Source organism: Chelonus insularis, unplaced genomic scaffold, assembly GCF_013357705.1.
Source record: "Chelonus insularis isolate UGA/USDA-ARS -01 unplaced genomic scaffold, ASM1335770v1 contig_310_pilon, whole genome shotgun sequence".
Classification (NCBI taxonomy): Eukaryota; Metazoa; Arthropoda; class Insecta; order Hymenoptera; family Braconidae; genus Chelonus; species Chelonus insularis.
In genome coordinates, this window is record NW_023276483.1 from 615,591 (window position 1) to 627,717 (window position 12,127).

The window sequence follows — 12,127 nt, forward strand, 5'->3', positions numbered from 1 at the left end:
ATGATCATAACATTTACACAACCCTACAATATATTTACAATTTACTGCATTTTTCTGCTGAATAGATCTGTTTCCCTGTTTTGGAGTCAAATGAACAAAGCTACTTCAAATATAATTTCATTGGTATTCTCTTTTCAACATGTTACTTGAAAAAAAAAATTTCCTTTATTCATTGGTGGCTATTTGTTGCTGTGACAATTTTTTTTTATTTTTTTGCAGTTACAATAGAAATCAAGATTGTTGGAGAAGCAATTTTGCTATCTATTGTGGCAAGAGAATATTTTTTTCAGTGAAAAAATGAAGTTTATCTCCAACTTCTCTAGTTGCAGTATACTCCAACATTACAGTAAGTTACATAAAAATATGAAACAAATAAAACTTACTGTAAATGAGCATCAGAGTTGATACTTCAATGGATAAAAATGATAGTTATTTCTCCTTGCGTCCTTTTATCAAAAGAAACTTTATTTCCACTTTGTTATTTTCCAACTCGCTAATTTGCACACCCCTTAAAAGAAGTCGTATTTCACGATTCGTTGGTTTATTATACGAAGGGCAAAAAGGAACATCATTGAATGCTTTTCAAGCTTGTTAATTATTATATAACAAAGTTTAACATTATAAATTCACAAGTGAAAAAAATTTTCGAAATCTATATCACGAGTTTTTATAATGGAGATTCAAAAATTTTAAAAGAAATGAAATAAATAAGAACTGCAGGGGGTAGATCGAAGGAGATTCAGAGTTTGGAAGCCAACGAAAGCCATTGATCCTTCGTGTACAATAACTCTAAGAAATCTTATGGTCCAGTGGTTGACATGAGATGGAAAAGAATTTTTTAAGTATCTGCAAGCCGACTTATACGTTTCAGTGACATCGTAACGACCTCACAACAATCTTATAGGACCTTTAGACCGTTAATCCTCAAGCAATCGATCGATCGAGCGTGATAGGATCTATTTACAAAATTCTCAGAGTTCAATTTCTAATGCTTACACTGACTCTAACCGATTTTAAATATAAAAGCGTTAACGATTGTAATTAAATGCTGCTGTAAAGCAGAAAATGTTTAGATATGAACGCTTATGTGCTCTAAGAGGTTATATCTCGATTTATTTCTGATGCTATACATTCTTGGATTTATTTCTTCATTGCTATATGTACATTGCTAATTGCCAAATCTTCTGGAAAGTCCACCTGCGTAAACGTTTACACGGAACTACAGTTGTTAAAGAATACAAACATTTGGACATCTTTCATGTAATGTCAAAGAACATCTCATGGTCCTTGACATTGAATAGAGCGTATCATAGAATCCTTGAGATCCCTTAACAATCTGTTTAAACCTCTCGTCATACTAAAAACGATTACAGTAGTAATTTCTTAATATTAAAAAACTTGTATTCTATTTTATTAATAAACTATTATTAATAATAGTTTCAATTAAATATCAAATTATTTAATTACAATAACAATGTTGTATTGTAAAATATGAATTTAATTCTATCATCTTATGGACAGATTATTTTTCTTTAAATAAATCAGATGAATTCATGCATTATAAAATATTGAAGCATTCATTGTAAAACATTACGCGATTCTATACCGTTTAATACTTCTTCAAGTAGTAATTGATATTCAAATATTCCGAGAGAATAAAAATCCAATAAAAATAATATTGGCTAAGAAAACAACTCTTTGTAATTCCCCAATGCGCAAGCAAAGTTATTTTTCGATCCAGATTCACTTCGATATTTCAATAGCTTTGAATTTACATAAATGCAATAATTCGTAAATAGAACAAAAAATTTCTCGATGGAAAATTTATTAACTTCTACATAAATATGCTAGTCTAATTTTTATAGTATCTGATAAATAATCTTTTAATATTCATTAAAAAATATTTTTCAAAACAATGCAACGAAAAATATTCTATTCCTAATTTTTTTTTATAAAGTTAATAACTATACAAATATTTATTCATACCTAAGATTGTATTATAAACTAAAATATTAAAAATTTAACAATTGAATGATATAAGCCTAAATAAATAAATACAACCCTGATAAATATTATCTTTGAAAGCTGATGTATGCTTCTTAAGAGTAATTTTAGTACGAAAGATGATTAACAATAATTCAAAAAATTAGTTCAGTTCTTAAAAATATATTATGAACTATTGAAAAAATTATTTAAAGATTACATGCATTTATTATAATGGAAAAGCGAAATACACGAGCAAAACACTTGACATGAGTAAATTAATTACTATAAACTATCTTAGACGAAGAGTGGAGATGACTATCTAGTAGATACTCGTTCTCCAAATCACTCAAGTCAATCCCAATTATCAGGTCGAGGTGTAAAATCAATCCCAACTTTTAACCCTGAGTTCTGGCTTTAGAATTGTCCAGTTGGGCGAATGTTTCTCATAAGAAAGCCAATTGAAGTCATCAACGGAATCCCAGTTATTTGTTTTAGTATCAAGACCAGCTAGATTAAAATGGCTAGCCTGATCTTCATAAACCCAGTTGTAAGGAGCGACTTTTATCTTACTACAATCCTCTATTATTGCTCTACTCGTCACGTGGAGGTAAATTGTGCAATCTGTCGACGAATGCAGACGAAACTGCTGACAAGCGAATGCGAATGTACACTGTTCACAGTTATGAGCGAATACTGACGCTGAAACTGGGCCAATCAAGATGGTACATTGTTTGAGATTAACCATATGTAAGGTACTTGGTGCTCCATATATCCTTACAGTACATCGGGTTAAATCGGACAATAAAACATCATTTTTGTTGACATTTTCAGCATCTAAAGTAACTTGCTCATCGATTTTCCCTATTAAAGTACTTGCATTGTCTGGGTACTTACTCATTAACTCTTTCTGCTGTTTAATTGCTCCGTTTGTTATACCATCCGATAAGTTCATATCCTTTAAACCATCAGTGACATCTAAACTCTTTTCTGATGGTTTTTTCACAGCTCTTCGGTTTTTAAAACCAAACTTCTTCTTCGGTATTAGTTTCAATTCTAACTCTGCTGCCTCTGTTTCTAAATGTTGAAGAGTTTCTTGAGCTTTTCTTACATCGTACATTGTTAAAAATATTTTAGATTGTGATAAATAATTCCAAAGTGTCAGTATTTCTTTATTGACTTTATCAAAAAGTCCAGGTAACGATGAAGATTGAGTTGATACTGCTGAATCGAGCATTTCTTTGACTTTATTACAAGATGCATAAAATGCATCTTGAAAATAACTTAATTGCTCTGAATCTACAGTTAACTGTTGCTTTTCTTCACGTTTCTTTTCAATCACATTTTTTCGCTCACGATGTCTTTTTGTAATTCGCTCCGGTAGGTTTCCTCCAATAACTTCAGAAGACTCCATTTTTGTTATTAAATGTTATTTTTCTGACGACAATTCTTTTGCTTGCTGAGCTTTCAAAGCTTCGGCTTCTTTATTTTTCAAGAATTGTTCAGATTTTTTCAAAAATGGTCGATAATTATCTATTGTAGGCTTTGGAAAATCCTGAAATAAATATTTACAACCGTAACAGTGGTTAATGTTATTGTTTAAATGAGTAACTTAATTGACTTTAAAAATTGACAAATATACCATACCTTTATAATATCTGCTTCATTTGGAGTGACAACTTTCATTAAAGCATAAGCTACACCAGTCCCGCCAATCAGGAGTACAATTGATTTTATAAAAGCCATAAAGCAAAGAAAAAATCATTCAGCTGTGTCGGTTTCTAATCCAAGTCAACAAGTCTTGTTCCCTGATGTATCTTGATTTAGAAATTTTTTCTCCTATATGATAATATCCTTCTAGTACTTTAGGATAATTATTGTATAAGTAATAACGAAAATCTGTAAATAATAAGCATAATTAAGAACCTTTTGAATTTAATTTAGAGAGATGAGTCATTCATGCTGCAAAAAGAGAATTAACCTGTACACTCTGTGATAAATTATGATTTACTGTTTTCAACTATCTTGGCATTCATAATCAATTTTGTCTTATAAAATATATATTTGAGATAATATAAAGACGTTTAATCATGTCAAAAATACGACATACTTGAATAGAAGTAATTTTAATAATGAATTTTACCTTGTGATGTATTAATGCGGTGCCACAGTGCGTACGAAATACCTATAACAGCAATTTCAAAATACAAAAAATATTTCGCGAATTTTCCTGCTTTTTTATACGAGAATTTATTTGGTTCTTTGATCATACTACAAGTCACTTTTATTGAGACCTATGCCTTTATATGGAAATTATCAATACCGAACTAAAAAGAAGAAAGTTTGGGCCATTGCGACTGATCAAGGTTTTTTAACACCGTCGACAGTCACGAAACAAATAATTTCGTAGATCATTTCAGAGGGCAGCAGTTTACGAATGCCTTTGTGGCGCGAAAATTGCAACAAATTTAAAATTGATATTCAATTATTTTTGTATTATATTTTTTTATGTAAATATTTTTTATAGACAGAATAACTTTGACAAATAATAAATAATGTTAGTTGAATTTATTGTAAAGTAATTCTTGAATAAATAATTTATTATTAATTAATAAAACATATCAATGGATATATTTTAAAATAGATGTTTTATAAACAAAGGAAACTGTTAAAAATGTCCAAGTTATTCAGGTTGTTAATTGCAATAGAGAGCAATATTTATTGATGAATAAAAATATTGACATAAATTTAATAAAATATTATTATATATTCTTTCTAATGTGATTTATTGAAAACTCATCTGTACATATACATCATACTGCACTTGAAGTCGTAAGACCTTTCTGAACTATAATTCCTATTTCGCATATGAAAACATCTTCAAGACTGTTGATAGTCTTACTTCATTAACTGCCACTGTGCCATTCAAAAAATTGATACGTCAAATGGATAAATAATTATTCAATCCATTGTACAGAAATGTATAAATAACATTTAGAAACATTAAGTTTCGTAGCAATAAAGTGCGGAAAAATAATTCGGTTAAAATATAAGATTATCATAAATATTTAATAGAAAAGCTGGCAGTTAATAAGTTAGAGGTAACATTCGTAAATTGCTTTTTTTTCGTTTAAAGTTAAGTTTTTCTACCATTATAAAAAATCGCTGTTTTTTAATATAAATAAAAAACATTACGAATTTAGCGTCTACAGATAGATTTTTTTGCACAAAGCAAAAATATTAATCAAGTAGTCTTTGAATGACTACATTTTAATTGTCACTAATATCACGAGACGCTAAATACATCATCACGATTTCAATACAATTAAAAAAAGAACCAAGGATATTAAAAATAATCATATGAATCATATTAATAGAGATAATAATAAAAATTATACTTAAAATCTTATACACAAAGAAAATTTGGAGATTAAATTTCTTTCAATACTCGATTGGCACGATAAATAAATTGATACTCCAAAGAGGATGAGAAAAAAGAATGCTCGAAGATGTTCTCGTTCCAATAACGTTAATCCGTAACTATTTTAACCATTAAATTCTTACAATATATCCAATCTTGACACAGAGATCGGATTATCTTCTACTTCCTCTTATTTCTACTCTATTTAATCGCGTTATGCTCTTTAACCAGTTAATCGTTACGTTGTGGAACGGATTGTAAACCTTACCTTTGAAATTTTACTATCAGTTTTACAAATTAGTAATCAAAAAAAAAATATACAAAAAAATATATAATTAATATTAATTCATAATAATAATTAATATTAATAATAGTAAAACAACCCGCAGAGTATTGATGTCTCGATTGACATAATATGACAATTAATATTGCCAAATAATTGATTAATTGGTTATTAATTGCTCCACAGATAACTTGAGTACTCTCATTTAATTTGTGTTATTTTAGTGAATAAAATTTTTCACAACACAGTTAACCACTTTCTGACAATTATTTGCGGACAATGGGAGACTCAAAGCGACGATCAACATAACAGTCTTTTGAACACCATGGGGTCATGGGACAATATATAAGCGTTAGTTCGCTACGACACCATTTCATGCCAGCCGCTGCCATTCGAAGAACTGCTGTCAGATGAGCCTAAAATATTACCATTATGGTAAAATATGTCATTTCATATTATCTTTATTCAATCACAAATAATTACCAGTCTTAGAATTATCAGCTCGATCAGGAGATGGTAACTTTGGCCCCCATATTCGTACCGTGCAGTCATCAGATACTGAAGCCATCATTTGATGATACACGGGATTCCATGAAACACAATTGACTGTCCTACTGTGTCCAGTAAGAATTGCAATTGGCAATTCTCGTTTGATGTGCCACACGTAAACTTTATTGTCTAGAAAGAAGTTTAATAATGTTTGTTTTAACTCATGCATAACAAGGAAAAAAAAGAAATTAAAAGAATAATCTTTTCATACAAAACAAACTCAATAGAGGGTTTGAAACTTACAAAGTTCATTACCATTAAGTAATTAAATTACCTTCACTACCGGATGCAATAAAGTCTTGGTTCACACCACCAAAACAACTGTGAATCGTAAAATGCCCTTGAGTAACTCCTTGAAAACGTCTGACAAGGCATCTATCTTGCAGGTCCCATAAGTGTACACCCTGATTAGCCACATTGAGCAGTACCAATCGATCCGCTTTGTTTACGCTAAATGACATCACTGGATGATCTTCTTGAAGACTGCCGAGAATTAAAGAGAATTGGTTTCAAACATTTTTCTTCAAGGATTTTAGGTCAAGTCGAACATTACTCACATCGTAAAATCACAAAGTTCATCAAAATTATAGCCACGGATACGATGGTGACTATCAGCAGCCAAAACTGTCTTTCCATCGCTTCTACACCAAAGACACTTGACTCTTACACCCTCCCAAGAGTCTAATATATTTCCGTCCATGTCGCATTGATAAAACTGTCCCCGTAGGCCACCAGTCACAAATTTATTAGCGTCCCGATGCCAAGCACAGGCAGTAAGTGAATCATCAGAACTGTGAGTCAGTTTAATACGTAGTTCACAATCCGGAGTGTCAACACTCCAAAGCCAGAGTTCTGGACAATCTTCAGGGCCGCACGCAATCAAATGACTGCTATCAGGACTCCAGGCAATTAATGCTACACCGTATGTATGTCCTTCCAGGGTCTTTCTATGTGTCACTCGTAGGGTTTCCTTTAAAAATATATTTTCATTAATAGAAAACTTTCAAGAAATATTAATAATAAATGTGATAAATATTCAATACAGTTATTATATAAGGATAAGATTCGATAAAGTTTTTTCAAAGATAAAATATTATTTTGTGGTTACAACTTACAGGATCTACATCCCAAATGATGACGGTCATATCCTTAGAACCAGTAGCGAGTTTAAGCCCGTCAGGAGAAAATTTACAATACCAAACTTCATCACAGTGATCGTTGAGCACTTGAGTGGTGTGGCATGGAAAATGTTCCTTACTACAGCTGTGATCAACCAACAATGAAACACTTTCAAGAGTGGCTTGGTTTGGTGAAATATGATAAGTGCACTGCTGGTTTTGCATTTCTACAGCTTGACAAAGGAGAGATTGAAGGCGTTTTGGTGGCAGCATTATCGATGGAGGCAGATACCTTTGTAGTCTGTCCATCAGCGCAGCACGAGAAGCTGCTCCTTTACCATCCCATCCAGCTCGAGTCTATTAATATAATGAAGCCAAATATATGGATACATGTATAGAATGAAGAAATAAATTTACAACAGTTTAGGAATTACCTGGAGTTCGTCTCTTCCACTACACATCATGAACGCAGATAATTGGTGCACACGTCCTGTGTTGTGTCCTAAAGGCGTCAATTCATTGCGCAATACTTGTAGCGCTTCCAAAACTAAACCTTCTTCAAGAAATTCCAGATACTTTTGCTCCAAAAGCAAAAACTTCATTTCCACCAAACTTTGATTAGGATTATTTAAAAAGGCCTTGAGCTCATTGAGGTCATGGTCAGCTTTACTCCAATCGCCATCCATCACATGCTGTCGGAATTTCGCAGCCGATGGATGGTCTAAACGACAACCTGATTCTTGCATCAAGAGGTCAGCAGTTCGACTACAAAAAAAACAATATTTATTTAACATAAATTCAATAAAATAAAGATTTAATCAGAGGTCAAGGGTAAGGAGATGTGGAATATAAACAAAAATGATAAGAAATCTCACTCGAGTCCAACTGCCTTTAAGTGCTGACCAATCAACCTGACAATATCTTGATTTGTTTTATCCATTATCTTTGGTGGACCTAATGGTTGACTTTCTCCATTTACACCATTAACATCACCATCACATCTTGGTAAAGCATCTCCATTAGCATGAGATCCACCGGAATCAGGAGCTGCTCCATTTTGCTGAGGGACATTGGAAACTGCTGCTCCATTAGAGGCTTGCTGCATCATGCTGTGATATACAAAGAAAAGTTTGTGAAGTCAGATATTTTTATCTGGTGTCCAAGGTCTACCACCTTGACGTAAATTCAATCTGTAATACTCTATAAGTCTTGTCATTTATAATTTGTATCTAATAATAATAAATCTATGATAGTATAATCAAGAATAGACAATAAAATCATATCAATATACATACAAACAAATCACAATAACATGTAATCTAAAGTGTTTTAAAGAATTAAATACACAATATCAATAACTAACTAAAATGCAACAAAGAATAATAGACGGCTAATGAATATGATGAATAAAATAAAAGAGACATATATATATATGCCTATACATACTGTGTGCATATATGTACATAAATACAATCCACGTATGTTTGTATATGTGCACGTATATATCACAGAAATGTATATGTATATACATGTATGGATAAAAAATGAGGGAATGAGGAACGTGAAAACGCAATCCTAATTTCACGTGGCCCTGACTTATATTTTTTTTTATCACGGTTACCGATAATTATCCATTGTTGTGCTGGTGTGGTACTCGTCCGCTGGTCTTAGGGTAGTCGTGAGCGAACTACGGGACCTTTTGCGCGGTGGCGGAGCGAGCCCACCGTCGTCCGACTCGCCGCTCGAGGCCAGGCTTACGCGCGTACCGCCCCGTTTTTTACACGATTATTGTCCCCGAGGTGGTGCGTTGGTGGGGCCGTAAGCAGCCACGATATCACGAACGAAAACCAGCGTTTCGTTTTCTTTCTTGTCCTCCGTTACTCCCCCACTTTTCAACAATTTTTACGTATCCGTGAACTCTTCAACACAGGACTACGACGTTCCTCTTTGCCTCTTGCTAAAGCGTCCACCCAGAACGTCCACAATACCACAAAAACGATTAAGAAAACACAAAAAAAATTATATTTTTGTGTGACTGCCAACACGAATACGAACAATGACTGCCACACAGCTGATACTTGTTTGGATCGTCGTTTACGTCACACAATTCTTCTCTCTAGGCAAGCTGGCTTCGTTATTTCCTCAGGTTTCTTTCTCCTCCAGCGCCATCTTTAATTTATTTCTACTTAGATTTTTGACAGATGGGGTTTATGTACTTTTCTCAATCGGCTGTCAAGTTATCGATTGAATTTTTGCAAAATTCAATTATTTAACAAATGAGGGCCTAGGGTTGCACTTCCGGTTCAGCCAATGAACGAGGCGAAATAATTGGCACGTAAATTCAAATTTTTATTACAAAAATACAATTTTTAATAATTATTTATAAATGTAAAATTAAAAATCATCGATTATTTTTATTATAAAAAATGAAATAATAATTGTGGAAAAGGTTCAAAATATTTAGAATGATAAAGTAGATTTCGTTGCACAATTTACCCATCGAGTTGAAGTTATCAATGGCGGTTGATAAAATAGAATCCTGTGATTCTTTGAAATCAAAATAGTTGAGAGAGGGGTTGAGAGGCGGCGTGGTATTTCTGTCTAGTTTCGGAGCGGTACAGCGTCAGTTACTCGCTAACCGTCGATGTAGTAAGTTGTTTTTATAGTAAAGTGCGTCGTGCATCACTTTAATTATCACGATTAGTAACATTCCAATTGCATACTTCTCGAAACGAGTACAAGGTCAACGTAGCATTATTTTATTCTATGTACCGTGTTTATAAGAAGTGAATATAATTTAATCGATGGTGAAATATTCCAATTGATCGACATAAAAGATCACTTTCGCTGTGTAAATTGGAGATTTGACTTCCTCTCTCTTTTACTCTCGTGCAGACACCGCAAGGGCTTGTGGTGCTCGTCAAGAATTCCAAGGAAATTTTTTGTGCTGTGTGTGTGATTGTTATTTTTTAATGAAAATAAATGAAAAATCATTTCAATAGATAAATACATAACGTTACGTTATTTATTTGAGTGATTAATTTGATCGTATTATTATTATTATTATCACCTGTTGCACTAGTTGTGCATATTTATATATATATATATATATATATTATATATGTATATATATACATAAAAAGTTATATATTCCGCCTCTTGTGTTACACTGGATTACTAGATTATACGTGAGATTGACGGAATGCTGTTCTTGCCGGGATAAAAGGAATCTCGTCGTGGTTGAGACGCTTAAAGGTAAATCTATGAATTTAGTTGATGATTAAATATTAAATAATTCGAAGATAAGACAAAAAATAGATTTAAAAAAAAAAAGGAAAGGAGGATAAGGAATGAGATTAGAAAGTTAATGCAGGAAGTAAAGGGAATAGAGATTTGTATTACATTCTAGATAAAATGGAATATATATGAAAATGAAAAATGTGGAGTAAGAGTCTCATGTGTTTTGTTTGGAGTAAGACCAATAGATGGACGCGATACAAAATATAAACAAATCACACAGTTAGAGAAAGGTCAAAATTGAAATGTTACAAACTAGTTTCTTTAGAAATAAATATTCTCAGAAAACAAGTTAAAACATTAGAAAATTTCCAGAAGAGAATTTCTGAATATAAATATCTCAAGTAGATTTACATTCTTTACGCCTTTAAAAGTAAAATTTCATGCTGATTTGTTAGACTTATACTCGGAAAAATTCTTGGGTATTTCTTTTTGAAAAGAAAAAATTGATTTTCGAATGTTATTAACATGATTAAAATATTTCAACATTTTTTTTTCATCATCATTCGATCTCCACTGTCAATCTGTTGGTCTATTTATTCTATCCTAATTCTATTCCATTTACGGAGTTGGCGGCGTTCCACCACGAGGAATTCAAACCGGTAAGATCGAGCTGCAGGTCGCCGAGACTTGTAATAGCTTTCGTTCCAGCAAGAGCCGCGCTGGCACGATCGTGACGGAATCCTGAATCTTACAATCGCCACGAGATCGTTCTCTCACTCTTTCTTTTTCTTTTGCGCATTCGATTCTCCCTCGCGCAACTTCCACTGCCGATCTAGCGACCGATTTCTCAAGTTTCAAGAACTCCAAGCACTCTTTCAAGTAACTGAAAACGACGGAAATAGAATAAAACCAATAAGAATTCAAATGTTTTAATGTAGAATCTATTAGTGAGTAAATATACCAAAAATCACTCCATACCAGCTTTTAATTGAATCAATTATTTTTATTCGAATTTGAATTAATGCAAATACGTCATTATGACTAGACTAGGAATAAAAAGCATCTACAAAATAAAAAAAATTTTAAAACTTGATTATTTTTTTTTTTTTTTAAATGACTAATAAATAATTTTAAAAATTAGCGGGTCATTTTTAAAACTTGTTTCAATTAAATAATTATTTATGAGTTATCTAATTTACCGTTGAATAATTGGTATTAAAAATTTATTGTTCATCGTTATTCGAGAATATCCGTTAAAAAATCCATTCAGGTGGATTTTAAATTGCTAATTTGTTCGAACTTTAGGCACAGATTGAAATTGGGTGTGTTCATATATAGCCAAATTTATAAAAATTAATTTCCAAATTTAATTCAACTTCAATATAAATTATTAGTTTCCTGTTAAAGACAATTTTAAATGAAATGTATTCATTTATTAGTGAACTTTCAAAATTGACCACATAATATTTGAATTAAAAATAGTGTATACCTTCTTTTTACTAATAGAAACTCTCACTAAAATAATTTATTTCG

General features: G+C 32.0%; 2 protein-coding genes across 3 annotated transcripts; both read right to left on the reverse strand.

Moving 5' to 3' along the window:
• Positions 1-2,188: 2,188 nt before the first annotated feature.
• Positions 2,189-4,390, reverse strand: TBCC (Tubulin-binding cofactor C). The gene is made up of 3 exons (XM_035080678.1): positions 4,127-4,390; positions 3,631-3,882; positions 2,189-3,538 (listed from the first exon to the last, which is right to left on the reverse strand). Exon 3 carries the CDS (start codon positions 3,395-3,397, stop codon positions 2,369-2,371), a length of 1,029 nt encoding a protein of 342 aa, XP_034936569.1. The 5' UTR covers positions 3,398-3,538; positions 3,631-3,882; positions 4,127-4,390; the 3' UTR covers positions 2,189-2,368.
• Positions 4,391-4,750: 360 nt separating this feature from the next.
• LOC118065404 (WD repeat-containing protein 26) lies at positions 4,751-9,519 on the reverse strand. Of its 2 annotated transcripts, none has more exons than XM_035080662.1 (8): positions 9,410-9,519; positions 8,230-8,463; positions 7,789-8,119; positions 7,352-7,711; positions 6,794-7,206; positions 6,511-6,719; positions 6,171-6,365; positions 4,751-6,103 (listed from the first exon to the last, which is right to left on the reverse strand). In XM_035080662.1, exons 2-8 carry the CDS (start codon positions 8,460-8,462, stop codon positions 6,048-6,050), a joined length of 1,797 nt encoding a protein of 598 aa, XP_034936553.1. In that variant the 5' UTR covers position 8,463; positions 9,410-9,519; the 3' UTR covers positions 4,751-6,047. The 2 variants fall into 2 exon arrangements, with proteins under 2 accessions (XP_034936553.1, XP_034936552.1); XM_035080661.1 differs by having other exon boundaries at positions 8,976-9,506.
• Between the last annotated feature and the right edge of the window lie 2,608 nt (positions 9,520-12,127).

Bases quoted from the DNA above. Each gene is read 5' to 3' on its own strand.
- TBCC (XM_035080678.1), bottom strand. From the start codon at position 3,397: ATGGAGTCTTCTGAAGTTATTGGAGGAAACCTACCGGAGCGAATTACA.
- LOC118065404 (XM_035080661.1), bottom strand. The intron at 7,712-7,788 runs GTAATTCCTAAA...TTATATTAATAG, and splicing joins GTGGAAGAGACGAACTCCAG to ACTCGAGCTGGATGGGATGG. The intron at 6,720-6,793 runs GTGAGTAATGTT...AATTCTCGGCAG, and splicing joins GAACTTTGTGATTTTACGAT to TCTTCAAGAAGATCATCCAG.